This window comes from Dipodomys ordii, unplaced genomic scaffold (assembly GCF_000151885.1).
Source record: "Dipodomys ordii isolate 6190 unplaced genomic scaffold, Dord_2.0 Scaffold96, whole genome shotgun sequence".
Classification (NCBI taxonomy): domain Eukaryota; kingdom Metazoa; phylum Chordata; class Mammalia; order Rodentia; family Heteromyidae; genus Dipodomys; species Dipodomys ordii.
In genome coordinates, this window is record NW_012267312.1 from 5,541,103 (window position 1) to 5,565,666 (window position 24,564).

The following is a 24,564-nucleotide window of genomic DNA, read 5'->3' on the forward strand; positions in this document are numbered from 1 at the left end:
TTCATTATCTTTACAAAAATGTCAATATAAAAATTGTGATTGTATTTTGCAACTATGAAAGCCAAATACAGGGATGTTAATGACTATCTTACTTCTACCAGTAAGAGCCTTCAGATGTCTCACATTTAAAATGAATGAATCATTTGAACCCTTTCTTCCAAAGCCAGAAGGAATCTGTGAGAAAAGGAAAAACAAAATGGTATTTGCTTTTATTGCCTGAAACAGAAGTGGAGAAATTAACATAAATCTATCAGTCAAAAGTAAATGGTGTGGGATGGGAATGTGGCTTAGTGGTAGAGTGCTTGCCTAGCCTAAATGAAGCCCTGGGTTCAATTCCTAAAAACCACATAAACAGAATAAAAAGCCAGAAGTGGCGCTGTGGCTGATGTGATAGAGTGCTAGCCTTGAGCAAAAGAAGCTCAGAGACAGTGCCCAGGCCCTGAGTAGTTCAAGCCCCAGGATTGTCAAACAAACAGATTACTCCTGAGGAAGGATGGAAAGTGGAGACCTGTCCTTCTGTCTTCTCTTCAGCCATGGCAGCTCTTGATGGTTTTACAGAACCTCCAAACCCACACAAAGCATCTTGTTACTCAAGACTTGGGCTTGAACTTAGGGCCTGGGTGTTATCCCTGAACTTTTTCACTCAAGGCTTGTGCTCTACCACTTAAGCCACAGCTTTGCTTCTAGCTTTTTTTACTGTTTTGCCTACTTGGACTCACTTCAAAGCATGATCCTTGGATCTCAGCCCCCCGAGTAGCTAGGATTTACAGGAATGTACCACCAGTGCCCAGGTTGAACTATGCTTTTGAACTGGTGTGTGATGCTTCTTTTTGAGTAGCTATTTCTTCTCAGAAGCAATATCCTCCATTTGCTTTTTGTTGTTGTCGGTTGTGGGGTCTGAACTCTTTGGCCTGGGCATTGTCCCCCAGCTCTTCAGCTATAGACCAGTGCTCTACCATTTAAGCCACAGCACCACTTCTGGCTTTTTTCTGCTTATGTGGTGCTGAGGAATCGAACCCAGGTCCTCATGCATGCAAGGCAATCCCTCTACCACTGAGCCACCTTCCCAGCGCCCATTTACTTATTTTTGTGAGTTGCTGAAGTTTCTGACTCCTACATGTAAATGTTTTTTGACTCTTCCTACCTCCATTTCATCCTAGTTCAATGTCAATCTATAGCACATGGAGGGAATGAAAGTGATTGAAAAACTAGCAGATGAGCAAAATAAGGAGTCAAGTGATATCAACAGATCAGAACAGGCTTTAATCAGCACTGCAGAGGGACTCCAAGTACCACTGAGGAGCATGGGGGTTTTAGGGTTTAACTATAGTCTGAGTTTTGGATTTGTAGTGTCCTTGTAGTTGTAGCAAAAGGTCTTATTTTGGGTTTGTGATGTCCTTGCAGTTGAGGCAGAGGGTCCTATACCTTTAGGTAAAGCTAGGGCTGAGGTCTTGATGAATATAGCTCAAAGATAGGGATTCTGATAAGATTCCTGAGGAGTTTTCCAGGGAGGGTCCCTGGAAGAGGGTAGTAGTGGGCATTAGGAGCAATATCAAGTTATGAGAACAAAGCAGATTCACATGAGTAAGTGTAACGGACAAATCCTGAGTTAAGATAGCAAAAAGACTGGTCCTCAAAGTACCAATGTGATTTGGATCATACCTGCCTGGAAGTCCTAAATTCTGTTTGTGATCTTTCTCCATACACTCAACTCTGAAATGATACTCAATCCTTGTACTAGGCACATGGGAGGTCACAATAAATTCTATTATGGGCATATATCAGTTGTACGTATTGAAGGATTTTATTATGACACCTTTTTTTTTTTGTCCGTCGTGGGGCTTGAACTCTGGGCCTGGGCTCTGTCCCTCAGCTCTTCAGCTCAAAGCAAGCGCTCTACCACTTGAGCTACAGTGCCACTTCCGGTTTTCTGGTGGTTTATTGGAGATAGGAGTCTCACGGTCTCTCCTGCCCGGGCTGGCTTTGAACTGTGATCCTCAGATCTCAGCCTCCTGAGTAGCTAGGGTTACAGGCATGAGCCACCAGCGCCCGGCTTATTATGACACCTTTATACATGCTTAGAATATAATTTGATCACATAAAACTTACCCGTTTTTGTCCCTTGTCCCCCTTTTCCATCCCCCTTATTTTACTTCCACCCCTCTAGTATTACCCCTCTGCTTTTCAGGGAATATATGGCATTTGTGTTTGGAAGACTTGTCTTATTTTACTTGACTTGATGATGATCTCCAGTTCCTTTCATTTTCCAGCAAGTGACAATTTATTCTTATATTTTGGTGCTGATATTAGGGTTTGACTTTAGGTTTTGTACTTGCTATGTAGATGCTGTACCACATGTACCACATACCCCAGCACTTTTAGCTTTAGGTATTTTAGGTATTTCGATTTTATACACAGGCTGGCCTGGACCATGTTCCTCCTATATAGGAATAGCTGGGATGACAGGAATATATCACAGACACTTTGATGGGTTCTTTGAAAATTTTTACCCAGCTGGCCTTAAACCAGGATCCTCCTAGTTTCCTCTAAGTAACTAAGACCACCAGGGTACATCATCATACCCTGCCTACTTTCATTCTCCGTAAAGACTTAGTAAAATTCTATTGTGTATACATGGGACATTTCCTTTTTCTATTTGTCACTTGATTATCTGGAGACATTAGAAGTGAAAGAGCACTTGGCTTAGTAGGCAAGATAGACAATTTGTAGTCTTCCCATTTTCTTTGCTTTCTTTCTTTCTTTCTTTTTTCTTTTGGTCTTAGGACTTGAATTTAGGGCCTGGGCGCTGTCCCTGAGCAATTTTTTTCAAGGCTAACACTCTACCACTTTGAGCCACAGTTCCACTTCAATTGGAGATGAGTTGCTTGGGCTTTCCTAACCAGGCTGGCTTCAAACATCAATCAGATCTCAGCCTGTTGAGTAGCTACAATTAAGGTCGTGAGTCACTGGCCCCCAGCAATACTCCCATTTTCATCCTCTTCAAGTAGCTAGGATTACAGGTATGAGCCACTAGCATCCAGTTTATAAAATTTTTGTAATATCTCCTTTATCATTTGTCATAATGAGAGATTCAGTGAAAGAAGTGACAGCACACGATTTAGCTTTGTGAATAGTCATTGCAAGATTTAGGACTTTATGGCTAAAGTCTAGAAAGCTTTTGCTTTGGGTAAATTTAGGTAACCCTTTTAAGTATGAAACAGGTAGAATATAATACATTGTTTAAGTAGATTATCAAAAGAACTATACCAACTTCTCTTGTTAGTCTAATAATTGGTACTATATTGCCTTCTTTAATTGTCTTTTTGTTGATGATTTTTTTTGTCGTTTGTGGGGCTTGAACACTGGACTTGGTGCTGTCTGTCCCTCAGCTCCTCAGCTAAAAGGCTACCACTATACCATTTGAGCCACAGCTCCACTTCCGGTTTTCGGAGTGTTTTATTGGAGTCTCATGGACTTTCCTGCCTGAGCTGGCTTTGAACCACGATCCTCAGATCTCAGCCTCCTGTGTGTAGCTAGGATTGCAGGCATGAGCCACCAGCGCCCGAGTTGCTGAAGTAGTTTTAAGCAAATTAAAACTGACATTTACAGCTTAAAAATGAAGATTATATGGCTGGGAAGGTGGCTTAGTGGTAGAGCACTTGCCTTGCATGCATGAGGCCCTGGGTTCAATTTCTCAGCACCACATAAGCAGAAAAAGCCGGAAGTGGCGCTCTGGCTCAGGTGGTATAGTACTAGCCTTGAGCTGAAGAGCTGAGGGACAGTGCCCAGGCCCAGAATTCAGGCACCATGACCAGCAAAAAAAAAAAAAAAAAGCTAAGCTCAGGTGACTCACGCCTGTAATCCTATCCACTCAGGAGGTAAGATCTGAGGATCATGGTTCAGAGACAGCCAGGGCAGGAACATCTGTGAGACTCTTATCTCCAATAAACCACTAGAAAACAGGAAGTGGCTCTATGGCTAAGCAGTTGAGCTGAAGAGCATGGGGACATTACCCAAGCCCCACGACCGACAAAAAAAAGATTGTTTCAATATAGTTCTGTTTTCACATTAACCAAAATTAATATCATTTAATACCAACACATTGAAATTACCTTATTCAAATGGTTTAAGGCATCACTCAAGAATTTGAGGCCTTGAGTCAAATTCCCACTTGTGGGTCTAAAATTCCTCACTATCCAATTCACCCTGCAATTAATGATTTCCTTCTTACAGAGGAAATCCCTTAAACAGATGGGATTAGCTAATTGTGACAGTTACATGTTTCCCCAAAGATAAATTAAGCACATTACAATATGGAGGGAAAAGTAATCTTTGCAAAATACCCCACACATGTCTCTATCTTGTAATTATGCTTATTTGCTTTTAATTACATCCTGGAGAAAGTCTGCCCATTGCATCTGTGCCATATGAGATACTATAGTTGTGTCTGGAGGTCACAGTCTCCCACAATTTTGCACTAGCCCATTATGACGCAACTGCTTTCTGTGTGGACAGAGTTTTTAACTCTGGCTCTGAGTAATGAGGTTTTGTCTAAATCTCACAATACAACAATAATAGTTTTAAAGTATTAAGGGTAATATGCTAGTGTAGTTAGCTTTGTGCTTGTTGGAAGATCAAGAAAACAGTTGACAGTAATGGAGTAATCCTTTATCTTTAGTGACTCAAAGTTACCATCAGTGCTTATTTTAAGTTTTTAAAAATTAAGGTATAGGGCTGGGAAGGTGGCTCAGTGGTAGAGCGCTTGTCTTGCATGCATGAGGCCCTGGGTTCGATTCCTCAGCTCCACATAAGCAGAAAAAGCCAGAAGTGGTGCTGTGACTCAAGTGGTAGAGTGCTAGCTTTGAGCGGAAGAGCTGAGGGATAGCACCCAGGCCTAGAGTTCTGGCCCTATGACAAAAAAAGTATAATTTATATGTAGTAGAGTGGACAGCTGTTAAGTTTATGGTACTATCAGTGTTGACAAGCATATACCTGTGGAACCCAGAAGCTCAATGAAGATACAAGACATTTCTGTTGTGTCAGAAAATTCTCCATTGTTCTTTGCTAGTCAATCACCCTCTCTAGAAGCAATCACTATTTTAATTTCTGACACTCTAAGTTAGTTTAGCCTAGACTAGAACTTAATATAAATGGAGTTATGTAGTATTTACTCTTTTGGCTCTAGCTTCTTTCATTCAGTACAATATTCGTTACAACTCATTCCTTTTTATTATTGAATTCTATTCCTTTACAATCCATAATATCTCATATAGCTACAATTTATTTTCTTCAAGCTCTTCTATAGACATTTTTCTATATCTTGGAGAATCAAAATGAGGCTCCAGGGGTTGGGAAGGTGGCTCAGTGGTAGAGTGCTTGCCTTGCATGCATGAGGCCCTGGGTTTGATTCCTCAGCACCACATAAGCAAAAAAAAAGCTGGAAGTGGCGCTGTGGCTCAAGTGGTAGAGTGCTAGCCTTGAGCTGAAGAGCTGAGGATAAGCACCCAGGCCCAGAGTTCAGGCCCCACAACCGGACCGAAAAAAATTATCCGAATAATAATAGTAATTATCTTTTTCTAATTTTCATTATCAACCTCTGTGGTATTCTCTAAATGTTTTATTTGTGTTTTTTTTTTTTTTGGTCCTGCACCTTGAACTAAGGCTCTGTCCCTGAGCCTCTTAGTACTCAAGGCTAGCTACCTACCACTTGAGAGCCACAGTACCACTTCTGTCCTTTTCTGTTTATGTGATATTGAGGAATTGAACCCAAGGTTTCATGTATGCTAGGCATACATGAGCCCCATTTCCAGCCCTCTCCCCATTTTTGAGATGAGGAGATGATATTTCAGAGAAGTAATGAAGCTTAGAAATTAAACAGGATTTATGTCATGCTGTTTTGTTTAAGGCCATGAGGTTTTGATCACTCACTGGTACTTCTATTCAGTCCATAAGAGAGAATATGAAATAAATCATGGAAAGTATTGGGTTGTGTAATCAGAGGTTCTCAAGACCATCCTGAGGCTTGATGATTCACTAACTAGTAGGCCTCCCACACAGTCATACTCATGGTTATGAATCATTGCAGCAAAAAGTTACCAAGTGCAATCAACAAAGGAAAAGATACACATTATATAGTGTGGTTCTGGTGGTTCACACCTATAATCCTATCTACTCAGGAGGCTGAGACCTGAGGATCACCATATTAAGCCAGAACAGGCAGAAAAGTCACTGTGAGACTCTTATCTTCATTAACTACCAGAAAACCAGAAGTGGCACTGTGGCTCAAATGGTGTAAAGTACTAGCCTTGAGCACAAAGAGGCTCAGGGACAGTGCCCAGGCCCTGAGTTCAAGCTCCACAACTGACAAGATACACATGATAAACTCCAGGTTAAACTAGGTAGGATCTCAATCTTATAGTGAAGCGGTACAAGAGATACTTTATTCCCTTAATAATAATGATTTGTGACCACATATGTGGTCACAAATGTTGCCAATAGAGGAAGCTCTTTAGAGACTTAGCACCCAGGGTTTTTACTGGAGGGAGACCGCTCACTTTGGTTTCCTTCCAACCTTAGCTTGGAAGTTAGGTTAGGAACTCAGTAAAATGCATAAGTCTGGGTCTCACACTCAGAAATTGAGTTTCAGGTCTGGGAATATGGCTTGGTAATGCTTGCCTAGCATGCATGAAGCCCCAGATTTAATTCCTCAGTACCACATACACAGAAAAACCCAGAAGTGGGCGTGGCTCAAGCAGTAGAGCACTATCCTTGAGCTCAAAGAGTCTCAAGAACAGTGCCTAGGGCCTGAGTGAGTTTAAGCCCCAGAACTGGCAAAAAAAAATTGAATTTCAGACTCTGTGGAAATATATATAAACAAATACGCTAGGTGTTTCTGACATGGTAATTGTTATGTACCCAGATTCCAGACCCCCAAAGGAAAACAAGTGTTTGTCTATATGCTATATTGTTTGTTAAAATCATTTTAGGTGTGGAGAACCATTCTTAACAGGGCTTGGATTAGTGGAAAGTCATACAAGACCAGACTTTCAAGCAGATTTTTTTAAAGGATAGCAGTCAGGCAGGCCTGCTGTGATAATGCTTTACAGAAAAGCTTAGAAATTAGGATACTTGACATCCAATCCTATATCTGCCATATCCCTACTCTGTGACCTTCCTTGGTAAATATATCTCTGTATCTTTGTCTCCTTTAGAATAAAGCAGTTCTAATTTATAACCCCAAATGCAAGGTAATGCTTTAGATGAAAAGTAATAGTCTTTCAACAGAGGTGCGTCCCAAATGTCAAATATGTGCATATAGATTTAGAGTAATTTGGATCAGGGTAGAGATGGAAAAATAGTTATTCCAGGGATTCAAACACTTAGCTTGGGAATTATGTTAGGGAATTGTTAAAATGTGTAACTCTGGACCTTATACTTAGAGAAATTGAGTTTCAGACAATTTGTGGGAATCTACATTTTAAAAAGTGTGTTAGATGTTTTCAGACACGAGTATGACTAGCTTTGTCATACTTCAAGAGATCTGGATTTGGGATGTAATGTAAGAAACCTGGGCTATGAACCTTGGCTAGTGAAGTTGTCGTAGATCACTGGGAATGAGAGGTGGTTTCATGATAATTGATTGTGAAGCGGGAATAGGTAATGAAGTAAAAATGATTCCAAATTTATTATTCCAAAAGTGTGTGTGTCTGTGTGTGTGTGTGTGTGTGTGTGTAAGCAAGAAAGTAAAAGAATTTTTTCTGCTTTGGGGAGAAAGAATAGACTAGAAAGAATATTGTACTGAAGGCTAACCCTCTGTGCATATATATACAAGCTTTTGGAGAGAAGGACCATGGGTGACATTCATAGCTGGAGAAGTGTGTGTAAGCTTAGTACTAAAATATGAGTTTCAATTTCATCATGGGAGAATTGCTGAAATTTGTACCTTGAGGGCAGAGGCAATTAGAGTAAAAAGAGAATAAAGATAATATAATATTAGGAGAATCTGGGATAGGGAAGTGAGTGTGTCAGAAAAGGGGTAGAGTTGCTACTGTAGAAATTTAACTTTGTTCTGTGTACCCCACTGCTACTTAATCTGCCAAAATATCTGATGAATGAGATATGGTGAAACTCAGAAATTCAATAAACCTTAATTGAGGAAGACAAGAGAAATCCACTGCCTTTCACAGAAGCAATTGAATGGGAGAAGTAAAGAAGTGAATCTTAATGACATCTACCTTGCAATATACAGAGAACAAACCTTAGCAATTGCCTCCTTAAGTTTTTTGTAGAAGCTTAACTTCTTTTAAAAAAAAAGATGCAAAAGGATTGTGTGAGGTTTAAATGACAGTGCTTGCCCTTTCAAATCAAGAAGATAGTGCACACCTGACACTGATTGATGGCATTGATTCTCCAGTCTCCCTGTCTGGCTGCTTTGGGGACCTGGTAGAATAAAGTGCCTGCATGTGGGTGAAAGAATTCAGCAGTGAATGCAGCAAGAAAAAAAAGGGGGAAGAGAAAAACCTAGCCTGTGACAGTCTCTTGAAAACTGTTAGACGCAATTTCCAAAATGTCACTTATTTTTCAAATGATTTAATTATTCATCTACTTAAAATAGCTGGTGAATATCTAGTTTTCCTTCAGGATACTTTTTTTAGCAGTGAGCATAAAATGCTGACCAAGTAAAAGAAGATCCTTGTTAGAATGGAAAGGCATTCTAGACTGAGTAAAATTTTACCCAACAAATAAAGCAAATAGAGGGGCAGTTTGAAATAAGTATGAGGATGAAGCTGATGCAGGATGTTCTGTCAGTGGAGTGGATGCTACCTTACTTAGCTTGCGTGGACAAGGAAGGACTGTCTGAGAAGGTGAAAGTTTAGTTGAGAACTCAGTGAAAAGACAGCCACACATGCAATGCACTTTTGATTCCCTTCTGAACCACTAGTGCAGAGATCAGATCATGTTTCAAAGCCAGTATAGGCAGAAAAGTCAGAGACACTCCATCTCCAAAATCACCAGCAAAAGAGGCTGGTGGTGTGGCTCAAGCTGTTGAAAACCTGCTAGTAGCAAGACATCTAAGCAATCTTGGGGCCTTAATTTGAAGCCTGGTACTAGCAAAATAGCTTCCCCCGCTGTGTCTGTCTCTCTGCATCTCTTTCTCTGTCTCTGTGTCTTTCTGTGTCTCTGTGTCTCTGTCTCTCTCCCTCTCCCTGGGGCCTGGACACTATTTCATAGTTTTTCACTCTGGGCTAGAGCTCTAACAATTGACTTATGGCTCTACTTTTGGCTTTTTTCGTGGTTAAGTAGAGGTAAGAGTCGCATGTACTTTCCTGCTGGCTTTGAATTACAGTCCTCAGATCTCAGCCTCCTGAGTAGCTAAGATTACAGGCATGAGCCACTGGCACCTGGCCTATGCAATGATTTATTATAACTAAATGTTCCAAATCAAAATCACAAAGGAAACCTGCAGCTCAGAATTAAGAGTGCTTCGCTAGCATGTACAAAGCTTCATTCTCCATTCTCAGTACTACAAAAGTATCATAAAGGGATATAGAATAAAGTCTCAGAACCCAGGCACAAGTTTCCAAGTATATTTACAAGAGTCATAAAGGATGCACTAACTTTCTTAGGAAATCAGTCCTCAAGGTTTTTTTGTTTTTGTTTTTATAATTTTTTTTTGGTCGGTTGCGGGGCTTGAACTCAGGGCCTAGGCGCTGCCCCTCAGCTCTTCAGCTCAAGGCAAGCGCTCTACCACTTGAGCTACAGCGCCACTTCCTCAAGGTTTTTATTTGAGATAGATCACACAAACATCCTCAGACTAACACAAACCCAAATTTCAGACTCCCAGAAAGATGAGGTTTGACAGAAATCAGTTCTGAGAATGGTGGAAACCCTACTAAAGTCTTAAGTTCCAGAGATGTCAGGCAACAGCCACCCTTGTAAACAGATTTTCCAAGGATAGCATATAGGACTGCTATATTAACTGTTTGGCATAACCAAGCTTTCATCTCACTACTGGATTTTTGCTAATTTTCTTGTATCTAGCTGTATTCTAACTGGTAAGGGACTATATCCCATACTCGTGGGATACTTGTTTCCTCAATTCCATGTAGATTCCTGAAGGCCCACGTTCCTATCAAATAGAATCAACTCCACTGTTCACTTCTGCCTCTTGAGGAGTCTCTCCTAGAAGCTGTTTCCACTCTTAACAGAACACACACACACACACACACACACACACACACACACACACACTCAAATACATTTACTTCAAATTTGAGAGATTTGCAGATTTTTGTCATTTCTCCAGTGCTCTACTGGGGTTAAAAGTTGGATATTCTATTTTTTTCCTTGCTCTGGGCTCATACTTTTAAATGTCACACCAGAAGTGACACCTTAGTGTGACTCAGATCACTGATTCTTTGGAAGTGTAAAATCAGACAGAACTCAGCAACAGCAGTGAGACATTATCTCTCCAGTTTCAAGGCTTTGTGTTTGTTCCATAATGATAGCTGTTCATGCCTAATGCTCTGAGTGCACTATTGAAAGGTGAATAATAGCTTCACAGTCATTTTCAATTTAGTACAGTACTTAGTCATATGGTTTCAGGAACCATGTATAAAGGTTCTATTTAAAACCAAACAGTGGAATATTATTCTACTCCAATTACTTTTCCTTATACATGTAATTTACTTATGGTCATAATGGATAAAGTTTTTCTCCTAATATAAAACTAAGGAAGAAAAATCAGCATGAACCACTGTATTAGTTTCCTAGAGCTGCCATTATAAGTTATCCCAACTTCATGCTTAAAACAATAGAAATTTATTCTCTTAAAATTCTGGAAGATAGGAACCCCAGATCCATGTGTTAGCTACATCACGATTCACTTCTTGGATTATAGCTGCATCATTCCAAAATCTGCCTTCATCACCTAGGATTTTTTTTTTTTCTGTATCTAGGTATTTTCTATTTGTTTAGTTATGTCGCTGCTCTGAGATGCTTTTTCTTTCTTTCTTTTTTTTTGCCAGTCCTGAGGCTTGAACTCAGCACCTGGGCACTCTTCCTGAGCTTTTTGCTCAAGGCTAGTGTTCTACCACTTGAGCCACAGTGCCACTTCTGGCATATGCTGTTAATGTGGTACTGAGAAATCGAACCCCAGGGCTTCATGCATGCTAAGTAAGCACTCTACCACTAAGCCACATTCCCAGCCACTGAGTTTGTGGGGTTTTTTTTGGTCGTGGGGCTTGAACTCTGGGCATTACAGGCTAGAGCCATCAACTTCTAGCTTCTCTCTTGTTTTTTTTTTTAAATTTTATTTTATTTGTGAACATGCTGTACAGAGGAGTTACAATTACATGGGCAGGATAATGCGTACATTTCTTACCAAGCATTGCAGCCTCCTCCTTTGTTTACCCTTCACATCCCTTCCCAGCCTCCCCCCTCCCCCCAAATCCCAATCCATCTCTTCTCTCTTGTTTATAAGAACATCCGTCACTGGATTTGGCACCTACTCTTTTCCAGTATGATTTCATCTTACCAAATAACATATTTTAAGACCCTACTTTTAGATAAGGTCAATTCTGAGTTTTTATTTATACATGAGCATTTTGAGGGGATATCATTCAATGCACTACAATTAAATATATGTCTGACTTTGCAGCAACATGGAAGAGTTTGCAAACTTTATCATTATGATTTCTTTTTTCTTTTAGTCAGTCATGGTGCCTGATTTCTTAAATGAAAGAAGTTATGGAGGGATCCATACATTAGAAATAGTCAAGATATGGTGTGAATCATTGTTATACTGAAAGGAATACTTTAAAAAGGATGGAATAATGTTGAGTACCAGAAGCTTACACCTGTAATCCTAGCTACTCAAGAGGCTAAGAGATCACAATTCAAAGGCAGACCATCCAGGAAAGTCTGAGAATTTCTCATTTCCAATTAACCTCGAAAAAGCTGGAAATGGTGCTGTGGCTTAAAGTGGTAGAACACTAGCCTTGAATACAAAAGCTCTGGAACAGTGCCTAATTCATGAGTTCAAGCCCCAGGACCAGTAAAAATAAGATAAGATATTGTTGTTTGTAGAGATATCAGAGGGCTTGAATATTTTTCCTCCTGGAGGGAGATTTAATCAGAAACTCTTGAGTTAGAAAGGATTTACTTAGATCCACCATACTTTTCATGCCTCTTCTATACTGTTCATTCAAAGTGGTCATTGAGCCACAGGTGAAAACATCCAGAATTAGAGCCCTCTTTACAAAATGTCTTTATTCATTATTTGAGTTTGTTTGACTGTTCTTATGAGTTCCCACAATTTGAAAGTGCACTTTCAAATTATGTTGAAATTGGTTTTGTTATGACTTTTCTCAATGTTCTTGTATGTTTTTTTGTTTTGTGTCCAGTCGTGGGGCCTGAACTCTGGGTCTGGGCGCTGTCCCTCAGCTCTTCAGCTCAAGGCTAGCGCTCTACCACTTGAGCCACAGCGCCACTTCCGGCTTTTTTCCTTTTTTTGCTTATGTGGTGCTGGGGAATCAAACCCAGGGCCTCAGGCATGCAAGGCAAGCGCTCTACCACTGAGCCACTTTCCCAGCCCCTCTTGTATGTTTTTTGCAACTCTGCGAGCTTGTGGATTTAATATATTTTAAGGTTTCAATTTGTCACAGCTTTTATACTTGTTGATGCATAAATTGTCCTACATTTTTAGGCAATGTGATCTGTGTTCAAGTTGGGTCATTTTGACCAGAATCCCATTCATCTTTGGTAACTCCTTCACTTTTTCATGCTATGAGATATTCCAGGCTCATCTTGTATATTTCTTTACCCAGTCTAAGAATTAGCCATTGCTCCAAGAAGCCCTATTTTACTTTCAGCCACTTTCAAAGTCCTTTCTGAGGAAATTTTCCTGTTTTAACTGGTATACGTTTTTTTTTACATATTAACAAAAGTACTCCATTTAATAGAAAATACTAAATGAGAATATATTAATATAGATAGAGTATATATATATATATTAATATTAATATTGCTATCATCCAGAAAGAGTCATGTTAACATTTTACCACATTTTATCTCTTTGGAATTGTCTTTCCACTTAAAGTCCCATGCCAGACTTCCTATTTTACTAAGCAGTTAGAAAAGAGATGATGGGGAAAACTGCTATATAGTATTTAGGTAAATAAATTGAATAAGAATTTCTAGTTGTTAATCATCTTTGAAAAGTACTAATATTGGCTATGAAGCATATAAGGAAAGAGGGTTTGTGGGGAAAACACAATTTCAGTAATGGACTTTATAAACACCATGTTTGTTAAAATTGTTGGCAGATGCTTAAGATTAAGTTGCAGGAATCTACTGGAAGGCAAGCGTATCTCCGTATATTCAATTGAAATAAGGCCCCAAAGTAAAGTCTTTTTGTTTGTTTGTTTGTTTGTTTTTGGGTCCAGTCATGGGGCTTGAACTCTGGGCCTGGGCGCTGTCCCTCAGCTCTTCAGCTCAAGGCTAGCGCTCTACCACTTGAGCCACAGTGCCACTTCTGGCTTTTTTCTTTTTGCTTATGTGGTGCTGGGGAATCGAACCCAGGGCCTTATGTATGCAAGGCAAGTGCTCTACCATTGAACCACCTTCCCCAAAAGTCTTTATAGAGCCAGACTATTTTAAACTTGTCAACCTTTCATTTGTAGCATGTAGAATAAAAATGTTTAAGAGTGGGGTCTTGAATTTCTGGAAAGCTTTATAAGCCTATATTGTTAATTTTCATATAGCTTGGTCCCAGTTACAGGGTTGTCATTCTTTCCTGTAAAAACGTTTGTTTTCATTTTTAAAAGATCTTTCTTTAGTAGGTAGGAAAAATAAAGAATCAGGGTTTTCCATCTTCATGGAAACTTTAAACATTAAAAACACATGTAATTGACAAAATAATGTGAATTATCTGAAGTGTCCTTAATATCTCCCCACCACACACACACACTCATAACAGCCCTTATCTCATTGAATTTCACTTTACCAGTAGATTCTGTGACTGAAAGCTCACCAAGCTTCATTTACTACCACTTTCTGTCATTCTCCCTTTTCCTTTCTAGCTGTTGGAATATCAAAGTGATTTCTTTGTGTGCCTAGTAGTAATAGTCTTTAATCTCTTTCCTTTATTTCCAGCCCAGTTATAAAACTTAGGAATTTATCAGTCATTTAGCATAAAACATAAAGAGGTGAACATATCTCTAAAATGGCTGATTCTCAAAGTGTGGTCAGCCAAGCAGCAACATAACAGCCCTTGGGAGCTTGTTAGGAATGCAAACCTCAGACCTACTGGATTAGAAACAGCAGACAGTGTGTTAGCATGCATTCCCAATGATTCTGGTTCATGTTCAAGCTTTCAGGCCTTATCTAAATTTACATAGGAGGGCTGGGGTTGTAACTAGTTTGTAGAGCACTTGTCTGTTATGCATAAGGTTGTGTCTTTGATCCCTAGCACCATTAAAGGAAAACAATTACAAGCTACTCATGCAACCAATAAATCAAATACATAGTAAGTGCACTAAACAAGTCAACTTAACCATTTAAACATTGATTACAAGTTTAATCAAGTGCTTTTAGACATTTAATCAGAAGCCCAGCCTTTCAGATTATCCTGAAAGCTCTAAACATTTATTTACCAAGGAAACAATATCACATTGATTACAGAGTTGATTAATATTTTGATAATAAATGGTACATGCTATCAATATCATAGATGCTATTTTTTACCTGTCACTGGGTTCTAACTCTGGTCTTAGGTAGGCACTGTCCTTGAGATCCTTTTTGTTCAAGGCTAGCACTCTACCACTTAAGGCACAGCACCATTTCCGTGATTAATTGGAGATAAAAAACCTCATGGATTTACATGTCTGTTTTAGCTTTGAACTGTGATCCTCAGATCTCAGTCTCTGAGTAGCTAAGATTACAGGCATGAGCCACCAGCATCTGGCTTTTTGATATGTAGTTTTCACTTTTTTAATAGGAGCCATATTGGTTTCCTATATTGTTCTTACCAATTACTACAAATGTCATGATTTAGAACAGTTCAAACTTACTAGTTTACTGTTTTGTAAGTCAATATTCAATACCAGTGCATAGTGCTGTGTACCTTCTGGACGCTCCAGAGATTTGATTTCTTGAGCATTCCAGCTTCCAGAGGTTATCTACATCCTTTGGCTTCTGACCCTTTCATTCATCTTCAAACTCAACATCATAGTATCTCTCCTTTCTGACCTGCTTCTCTGTTGTAAACTCTTGAGATTATATTGGGCTAGAATATAATCACTCCAGCAGAATCTTTTCATCTCAAAAATCCATTTTAATTAAAATTCATTTTTACCAAGTAAACATGAACACTAGTTCTGGATATTGGGACATGGAAATCTTTGAGGATCATTATTCTACCACAGGATCCTATCTTTTTTTTTTTTTGGTAGATTCTGACAGTATCCCTTTCTTTTTTAAAATATATAATGTTCTTAAAACTGGTTTGGTTTCTAAATTTAATTCTTTTTTTTTTTTTTTTGTCGGTCGTGGGACTTGAACTCTGGGTCTGGGCGCTGTCCCTCAGCTCTTCAGCTCAAGGCGAGCACTCTACCACTTGAGCCACAGCGCCACTTCCGGTTTTCTGGCGGTTTATTGGAGATAGGAGTCTCACGGTCTTTCCTACCCAGGCTGGCTTTGAACTGTGATCCTCAGATCTCAGCCTCCTGAGTAGCTAGGATTACAGGCGTGAGCCACCAGCGCCCGGCTGGTTCTAAATTTAAAAACATGCTTTTCTTAGGCTGGGAAGGTGGCTCAGTGGTAGAGTGCTTGCCTTGTATGCATGAGACCCTGAGTTCGATTCCTCAGCACCACATAAGCAGAAAAAGCCTGAAGTGGTGCTGTGGCTCAAGTGGTAGAGTGCTAGCTTTAAGCTGAAGAGCTGAGGGACAGTGCCCAGGCCCAGAGTTCAGGCCCACGACCGACCAAAAAAAAAAATCATTTTCTTATTATAGTTAAGGGATATTAGATTTCCTTCTCAGTGGAACAGGAACTAAATCAGAAATATTAGATGTCTTTTTCAGGACAGTTAACTAAGTTATTGCTTTGGAATAAATAGTTGTATCATCTTTCTCATTGGAATTTGTATAACTGGTGCTAGTTAACTGCTGGGGTCTGACTTTTTACTTTTTCAAAAAGTCACAAATGCTGATGGTGCTTGCCTTTTTCTTTTGCCAGTCCTAGAGCTTGAGCTCAGGGCCTGAGCACTGTCCCTGAGCTTCTTTTGCTCAAGGCTAGCACTCTATACCACTTGAGCCACAACACCACTTATGGCTTTTTCTGTGTATGTGTACACTGAGGAATTGAACCCAGGGCTTCATGCATGCTAGGCAAGCACTCTACCACTAAGCCACATTCCCAGCCTGGTGTTTGGTATTTACAATACAGTTTCAACTGTTTGTTTCAGACTATTTGGCCTGCAGATAATAGTAATTTTTGTGCTTTATGCAGACTGAAAGTAATACAAATATATACCTTAAGAATGAAGACATACTTAACAAAAAGCTTACAAAATATCTTTCTATGCTTCTTTTATATAAATGCAATCTTAGTTAAATAAATAAATTTAACTATCATGGTAATATTCACTATTCTTCATTAAGCCAGTATTTTACATTGTCTTTATATATTAACTTCTTTCTTATAAGCATCACAGTCTTTCACAAAGAGAACTCATTTTATGTACTGATTTTTATTATAAGTGATAATTTGTAAAATGAGAGCTGTTTAAGTTTGCTCTTTTTCTCTTAAGGAGAGCCTTTTCCATTATAAAAATCATTCCAGCTTCCTGGCAACAACGTGATGTTACAGATATTTATTTATTTTTTTGTTTTTATTCTGCCGAAGGGCTTATAATTAACTGTCCTTTGATAGTTTCTACTTCTTGTTCATTTTTGATATAGGTCAGTATTAGTAACTAAAATTTATGTGCTGCAATGCTTTCTGGTGCTGGATGAAGGAAGAGGGACGGGTAAGGAATGTTCTAGGAGTTTATATGTGTCATCCAGGAATGGCCCAACTCTTGTCCACTCCTTCTGCACTGGAAATGGGCATATTCTAAGGATAGCATAGTCTCATCAGATCCCTACAGGGGCTACAGTGAGAGGCTGACAGTCCACAGTTCTTTTCATAGCAGGCTGTCTATGTCCTTGGCTGCTACACTGGGCTTTCAGTTTTGCAGAAAAGTATGTATTTTTCTTTAGTAGGTTGATATAAGAGAAAATTGGCTGGATACAGATCATTAGTAATATTTTTTCTTATCTCACTTTTGGTCTTAATCCTTAAAACCTAACTGGCATTCATTAATTAGAATTCATCATGTCTGCCCACAATTGTGTATGTGCATGTGAGTGCACTTGAGTGTGCACGTGCACACCTGAGTGTGTGTGTGTGTGTGTGTGTGTGTGTGTGTGTGTGTTGGGGATAAGACTTAAAGGCTTTTGCATGGGAGACAAGCATTCTACTGCTGATGAACGGAGCTACATAATTTGCCTAAATTGGTTGACTTCTTTTTTCTTCCTTCATGCATTTTTATTGTGATTATGAAGATGACATACAGATAGGATTACAGTTATATATGTCAGATGAAATGTAGAAGTGTACATTTCTTGTTGGACTATGTTATCCTTCCCTTCGCTCTCTCTGTTTTTCCTTCCCTTTCCCACCCACAAGTTGTCTAGTGCTTTTAAAAAATTTTCTTTATTGACATTAAGTGTTTACATAAAATTCACCCTATTGTGGGATAGTGATACTTAGCTAAAGTCACACATTTTAACCTTCACAAGATGAATTGTCATTATCATGGTCTATAAAGCTTGTGAACGCTATAAACATTGACAATACATCTATTTCTTCCAGATAGGATGATATGTACATTTCTTTTCCTTTTGCTTAGTGTAAGCTGTTCCCTCTTTTTCTCATTTCCTCCCTCCCATCGCTGCCCTTGAGTTGTTCAGTTCACTTTCATCAATGTCCTGTGCAACTGATAGACCCCTCAGGTTTATTTTTTTACCTGTTTCCCTCTGATTCTGTGCCCTCCACAGCTTCCCTCCTATGTGCACATGTATATACCATGTGGGGTCAAGAACATAGTCATCTAAAAACAATATGACAGATTAAGAAACTAGGAAGAATTCCTTTGTTCTTGTTTACTTTGTCATATCTCATTGTGTTTTGTGCATTTTTAAGTGTTTAGTATCACTGCTGCATTTGTTCACCCTTTGTCCCATCATTTCTGTGCGCCTTCTCTTATTGCTCCCACAGACAGTCAAGACAAAAGGAAAAGAAAACAAAGCCAGCAGCAAAGATAAAAATCTCTCGTTTCTATGTCCTGGAGTTCATTTTGATAAATATTATTTTATATAATCAGAAGCATATAGATATTGCACCTATGTGTTTCTCTCTTAAGAATATCCTCCTTTGGTCTCACTGAGTGAGTGCCTAAAGTCCTGTATAAATTATTTTGTCTTAGTGTATTTTTTTTTGCATCCAGTGTACCATTTGTAAGAAAATGAAAAGACTTGTCAAAAATTACATTAAGCTAAGTAAGCCAGACCTAGAAAAGGTTGAGTAGGTTCATTTCTTTTTTCTTTCTTTTTTTTTTTTTGGCCAGTTTGGGGCCTGGGTGCTGTCCTTGAACTTTTCAGCTCAAGGCTAGTGCTCTGCACTTGAGGCACAGCTCTGCCTGCTTCAGATTTTTCTGCTTATCTAGTGCAAAGGAATCGAACCCAGGGCCTCATGCATATAATCCAAGCACTCTACCACTTAGCCACCTTCCCAGCCCCTGTTGATTTCTATCTCCATAAAAAATATAAAGTCAAGCCAGACACTGGTGGCTCAAGCATGTAATACAGTCTACTCTGGAGGCTGAGATTTAAGGATTTCAGTTTGAAGCCAGCCAGCAGGCAATAAAGTTCCATGAGACTCTTATCTCCTATTAATCAGCAAAAAGCTAGAAGTGGAGATGAGGCTCAAGTGGTAGAGTGCCTTGAGCAAGAAATCTCAGGGACTGTGACCTGAGGCCCTGAGTTCAAGCCCCAGGACCATTGCCATTATGAATATATCATTCGTAGATAGATAGATCGTCATAAGATAGTCATTATAAGTATATCATTCATAGATAGTTAGATGGATTGGTAGATATAAAAATCACACTGATCCATACTAGCCACCGGGTCAGGTGTGGGTGGAACATCTGTGTTCATGTAACAGTTATGTTTAATAACCAGCTTGAATATCTATTATGTTGATAGGTATTTGTAACAGTGCAAATTCTAATTCATTAGAATTTTTATTGTTCAAAATCTTGTATTAAGGAAGGAATTATTAGCCAGGTGCCAGTGGCTCATGCCTGTAATCCTAGCAACTCAGGAGGCTGAGATCTGACAATCATGTTTCAAAGCCAGCCCGGCAGGAAGATATAGGAAAGTCTGTGATACTCACTTCCAATAAACCACTCAGAAAACCAGAAGTGGCACTGTGGCTCAAGTAGTAGAGCACTTGCCTTTAGCTGAAGAGCTGAGGGAGAGTGTTCACGCCCAGAGTTCAAGTCCCATGACTGTCAAAAAAAAAAAGATTTATTAAACATGCTTTTCCTTGTTTTTCTGTAGTGTGTTGTCTGGCATGACAGATGCAGTATTGGCTCGAGTGTATAAACAATCAGATCTGGACACTCTGGCTAAAGAAGCATCCATTCCAATTGTCAATGGACTGTCAGACCTGTATCATCCTATCCAGATCTTGGCTGATTACCTTACACTCCAGGTTAGTATATTTCTTGCTTTACAAAAGAACAAAACTCATAATTCCTAACATTTAATCAGGAGCAAGTTAGTGAAACCATTTACTTAAATAATGGTATTTAATCATCATTTCAATTTGTCTCCATCTGCCTTAAAAATTATAGGGGCTGGGAAGTTGGCTCAGTGGTAGAGCACTTGCCTTGCATGCATGAGGCCCTGGGTTCGATTCCTCAGCACCACATAAGCAAAAAGAAAAAACCAGAAGTGGCGCTGTGGCTCAAGTGGTAGAGTGCTAGCCTTGAGCTGAAGATCTGGGGGACAGCACCCAGGCCCAGAGTTCAGGCCCCACGACTGGACCCAAAAAAATAAAAAAAAATAAAAAAATTATAATATATAAGTGCATACTATGTATGTGCATCTAAGGGAAACAAGGCACTTTAAAAAAACTAACTTTAGGGCTGGGAAGGTGGTTCAGTTGTAGAGTACTAGCCTCCAATGCATAAGTCCTTGGGTTCTATTCCTCAGCACCACTTAAGCAGAAAAAGTGATAGAGTGCTAGCCTTGAGCTGAAGAACTGAGGGACAGCACCCACTTAACCACCAGAAAACCGGAAGTGGTGCTGTGGCTCAAGTGATAGAGTACTCGCCTTGAGCTGAAGAGCTGAGGGACAGCGCCCAGGCCCAGAGTTCAAGCCCCAAAGCCAACCAAAAAAAAAAAAAAGCGGATAAAGGAATAAATTAAAAAAAGAGAAAAAGCTAACTTTAAGATGCTTCTGTTCTCATCCCTGTTTCCAAACCACTTGGCACCTCTTACATCTTCTGTTCTTTCAATCCCTGCTTTTTTTTTTGTTTGTTTTTGTCAGTCGTGGGGCTTGGACTCTGGGCCTGGGCACTGTCCCTGAACTCTTCTGCTCAAGGTTAGCGCTCTACCACTTGAGCCACGGAGCCACTTCTCAATTACTGCTTTTTTTTGGTGCCTTTTTTTTGGGGTGGGGGGAGGTCCTGTCCCTCAGCTCTTCAGCTCAAGGCTAACACTCTACCACTTGAGCCACATCGCCACTTCCAGATTTTTTTTTCTGCTTATGTGGTGCTGAGGAATCGAACCCAGGGCCTCAAGCATGCACGGCTAGAGCTCTACCACTGAGCCACCTTCCCAGCCCTTTTGGTGCCATTTTTAACACAACATATCAACAGGGAATGCTAGAGCATATAGCATAGAAAGAGATGTGTGATCCTACATACATCAAAAGTCTATAGTTGGGAGTGAAAACCAGTAGATTTTGTTTTGAATATTCAAAATGACAAATTATTATTTAAAAATTGAAAGAGGAATCACTTTCTATCATTTCATAAACTGGACTTTTTTCAGTTGTATGATTTTATTTTCTCCCTTCAACCATAATAATATGGCATCCAAATTTTGTCTTAACTGGTGGGTCCGTATATATAGGCTTATCCATCCCACTCAGAGCCACTTTTTCCTTTAGGCAGCATCTTCTAAACTTGCTGTTGAACTCCCCCATAAAATGGATTTTTAAAAAATAGTGTTAAGCCTGTGTGCTAGTATCTCAGAATATTAAGATTTGAGAATCAAGTTTTGAAAACAGCTGGCAGGAATAGCTGAGATTCTTATCTTCAATTAGCCAGAAAAAGAAGTAGAGGTGTGTCTAAAGTGGTAGAGTGACAGCTTTAAGCAAAAAATCTAATGGAGAGCACCCTGGCCCTGAATTCAAGCTCTACTATTAACATACATATAAAAAAATAGTGCTGGGGATGGGAAGGTGAATTAGTGGAAAGTTCTTGCTTCACATGCATGAGGTCCTTAGTTCAATTCCTCACCACCACATAAACAGAAAAATCTATGTCACTAGTTCAAGTGGTACAGCACTAACCTTGAGCTAAAGAGTTGAGGGACAGTTCCCAGGCCCAGGGTTCAAGTCCTATGACTGACCAAAAAAATAGTGTTAAGGCATGCTGAATATACAGAGTTGAGAGTCTCATTTATCCGTGTCTTCCCAACTGATGAACTTGGTAGCTTTGAAAGAATTATTTGGCTTGGTGTACCACAGCTAATCTACATGGTTTGGGCACTTGACATGATAACCATGATTTGTGTGCCAGTAGATGATTCTGAGAAGACAGGGCTGAGGAGGCCCATTTTCTTCCCCATTGGAATATGCTACACACATTTAAATGTGAACTGAACTCAAAATGAAGCTGTTCAGAGATAAGGACAGGATCTATGCAGAAAAGATGAAACAACAGTGTGAGATACGAAGTTCCTCTCTGTGTCTCTACATAGACACCAAACATTTTATTCTTTCTGTCTGGTGCAATGAACTGTTCATAGAGTTCCCTGCAGGATCTTATGAAATGCCTTTATAAAAGAGATACAAATAATAAGATTTCAGTGAATAAATAGCAGCTAATTAAAGGCATATGATATGCTGAACACCTGTGGCTCACACCTATAATACTATGTTATTAGGTGGCTGAGATCTTTGTTCAAAACCATTCTGGGGAGTCTATGACTCTTATTTCCAATTAACTACCAAAAAAGTTAGATGTGGAGCTGTGGTTCAATTTGTAGAGCCCTAGCCTTGAACAAAAAAACTGAGGGACAGTGCCCTGGCTCTGAGTTCAAGCCCCACGGCTAGCATGCACAAAAGCATATGATGTAAACCAGAAGGACCCAGATTTAAATCCTAGCTTAGTCATCTAGTAATTCTGTGATCTGCAAATTGCATAGCATTGCTTTTTTAAATTTTGCCATAAGAAATAAGTAAATAGATATAGAAATAAATATGGGTATCCATGTGCCTAATACATAGTTTTATCAAATCCATTTTGGGATTGTGTAACGTCAGGATTGGAACCCAAGACCTCAAGAGTGCTAAGTGAGCTCTCGTGCCACATGAAATCCTAATAACCATGGTTTGAATTACACCTTGGCTAATTTTGTCACATTTTAACATGATTGATAATTACTTCAGAATTATTTATTGCTTGAAAATAAGATGTTACTGATAGAAGTGAAATTCACTGGCTAATGTCACCTGATCCCATTTACTTCCAACACTACAAAGAAGTTTTTCTGATGTTTGCTACTGTAATTCTGAGGCAGGTGCTTATCCTTTATATACAGTATTATTGGGCATATTTCTCAGCCTTTGATAAATGAGAGGATGCTCAGAGGCAATCCACTGTTCCAGGTGCATTATATTTCCCATATTTTTTTGTTTTTCTTAGGTGGGGATGACATTAAAGAATGACCTTATTTTTATTTATTTTTGTCGGTCATTGGGCTTGAACTCTGGGCCTGGGTGCTGTCCCTGAGCTCTTTAGCTGAGGGCGAGCACTCTACCACGTGAGCCACAGTGCTACTCCTTTGTTCTTTGTTATCTAAGGTTAATGACCATGTGTGAACACTGAAGGTTTTTGTTTGAGTAAATAGAACAGAGATTCAGATTTGAAATGAGTGAAAATCTGAGTCTGCACGTAATTATATAATGTATTTGTTTAATTCATTAGGACTTTTTACTATTATAATTGTACAAGACAATATTAAGTTGTTATTAAATTTAGTAACATGTTATTGAATTGTTCTGAACAATGCAAAAAATAGTACTTTATTGATTCCAACCACTTTTATTTTTTGCCGGTCATGGGGCTTGAACTTGGGACATAGGCATTGTCTCTGAGATTCTATTGCTCAACGAGAGCACTCTACTGGAATCAGAGTACCACTTCCAGCCTTTTCTGTTTATGTGTTACTGGGGAATCAAATCCAGGGCTTCATACATGCTAGGCAAGCACTCTACCACCAAGCCACTTTTCCAGCCCCAGAGAAGACCGTTTTCAAAAAAAAAAAAGGATTTCATCTTCAATTTAATCTTCTTCATCTCTTACCTTTTAGGAACACTACGGCTTTCTCAAAGGTCTTACCCTCAGCTGGATAGGGGATGGAAACAACATCCTTCACTCCATCATGATGAGTGCAGCAAAATTTGGGATGCACCTTCAAGCAGCTACTCCAAAGGTAGGGGAACTTTCTGCCTTGAAAAAAGCCCCACTTAAGTCACATGCAATTACCCAGTGAAAATAAAGCTCAATTTCAGTCAATGGCAATATAGGTGAGGCCCCAAAACTGAGATTATATTACTAGCCCTACAATTCAATAGCTATGTGGCCTCTTAAGAGCCCAATTTCCTTATTCTACAATAAGAACTAGTCTTGGCTGAAGCCTTTCATTCTGTGAGTCTAGGTTAAAAAAGCCTGTCTGAATCATCCCTTTTAATGTCCTGTTACGAGCCATTATGATGACTGGCATCCTTGTGCATTACCAGTACACAGGCTGAAGAAAGCAGTGAAATCTAGACTACATGAAACTCATCAATGCATGAGAATGATGGTATCATTTTTTTCCTAACACTGTAATTTGATAGAATGTCAATCCAATAAGAAGTTCATAGTGATAGCATCTATACCAGCTCAGGGTTTCAAACCTCATCTCTGGAAGCCCCTTGCTTTTAAAAGGAAAAATGTATTTTTAAAAGAGATTTGAGCTGGGTGCCAGTGGCTTAGGCCTGTAACCCTAGTTACTCAGGAGGCTGAGTCAGCCCAGGCAGGAAAGTCTTCGAGACTTATCACCAATAAACCACTAGAAAACCAGAAGTGGTACTGTGCCTCAATTAGTAGAGTGCTAGCCTTGAGCTGAAGAGTGCAGGGACAGCTTCCAAGGCCAGAGTTCAAGCCCCATGACCCAC

General features: G+C 39.5%; 1 protein-coding gene across 1 annotated transcript in view; it reads left to right on the forward strand.

The window, feature by feature from the left end:
* The window catches only part of Otc (ornithine carbamoyltransferase), a 56,447-nt gene that overhangs the window by 16,935 nt on the left and 14,948 nt on the right, over positions 1–24,564 (forward strand). Inside the window, exons 4-6 of the mRNA XM_013026736.1 lie at positions 14,242–14,332; positions 19,668–19,821; positions 23,715–23,837. Coding sequence (XP_012882190.1) covers positions 14,242–14,332; positions 19,668–19,821; positions 23,715–23,837 — 368 coding nt within the window. The remainder of the gene's footprint in view (positions 1–14,241; positions 14,333–19,667; positions 19,822–23,714; positions 23,838–24,564) is intronic.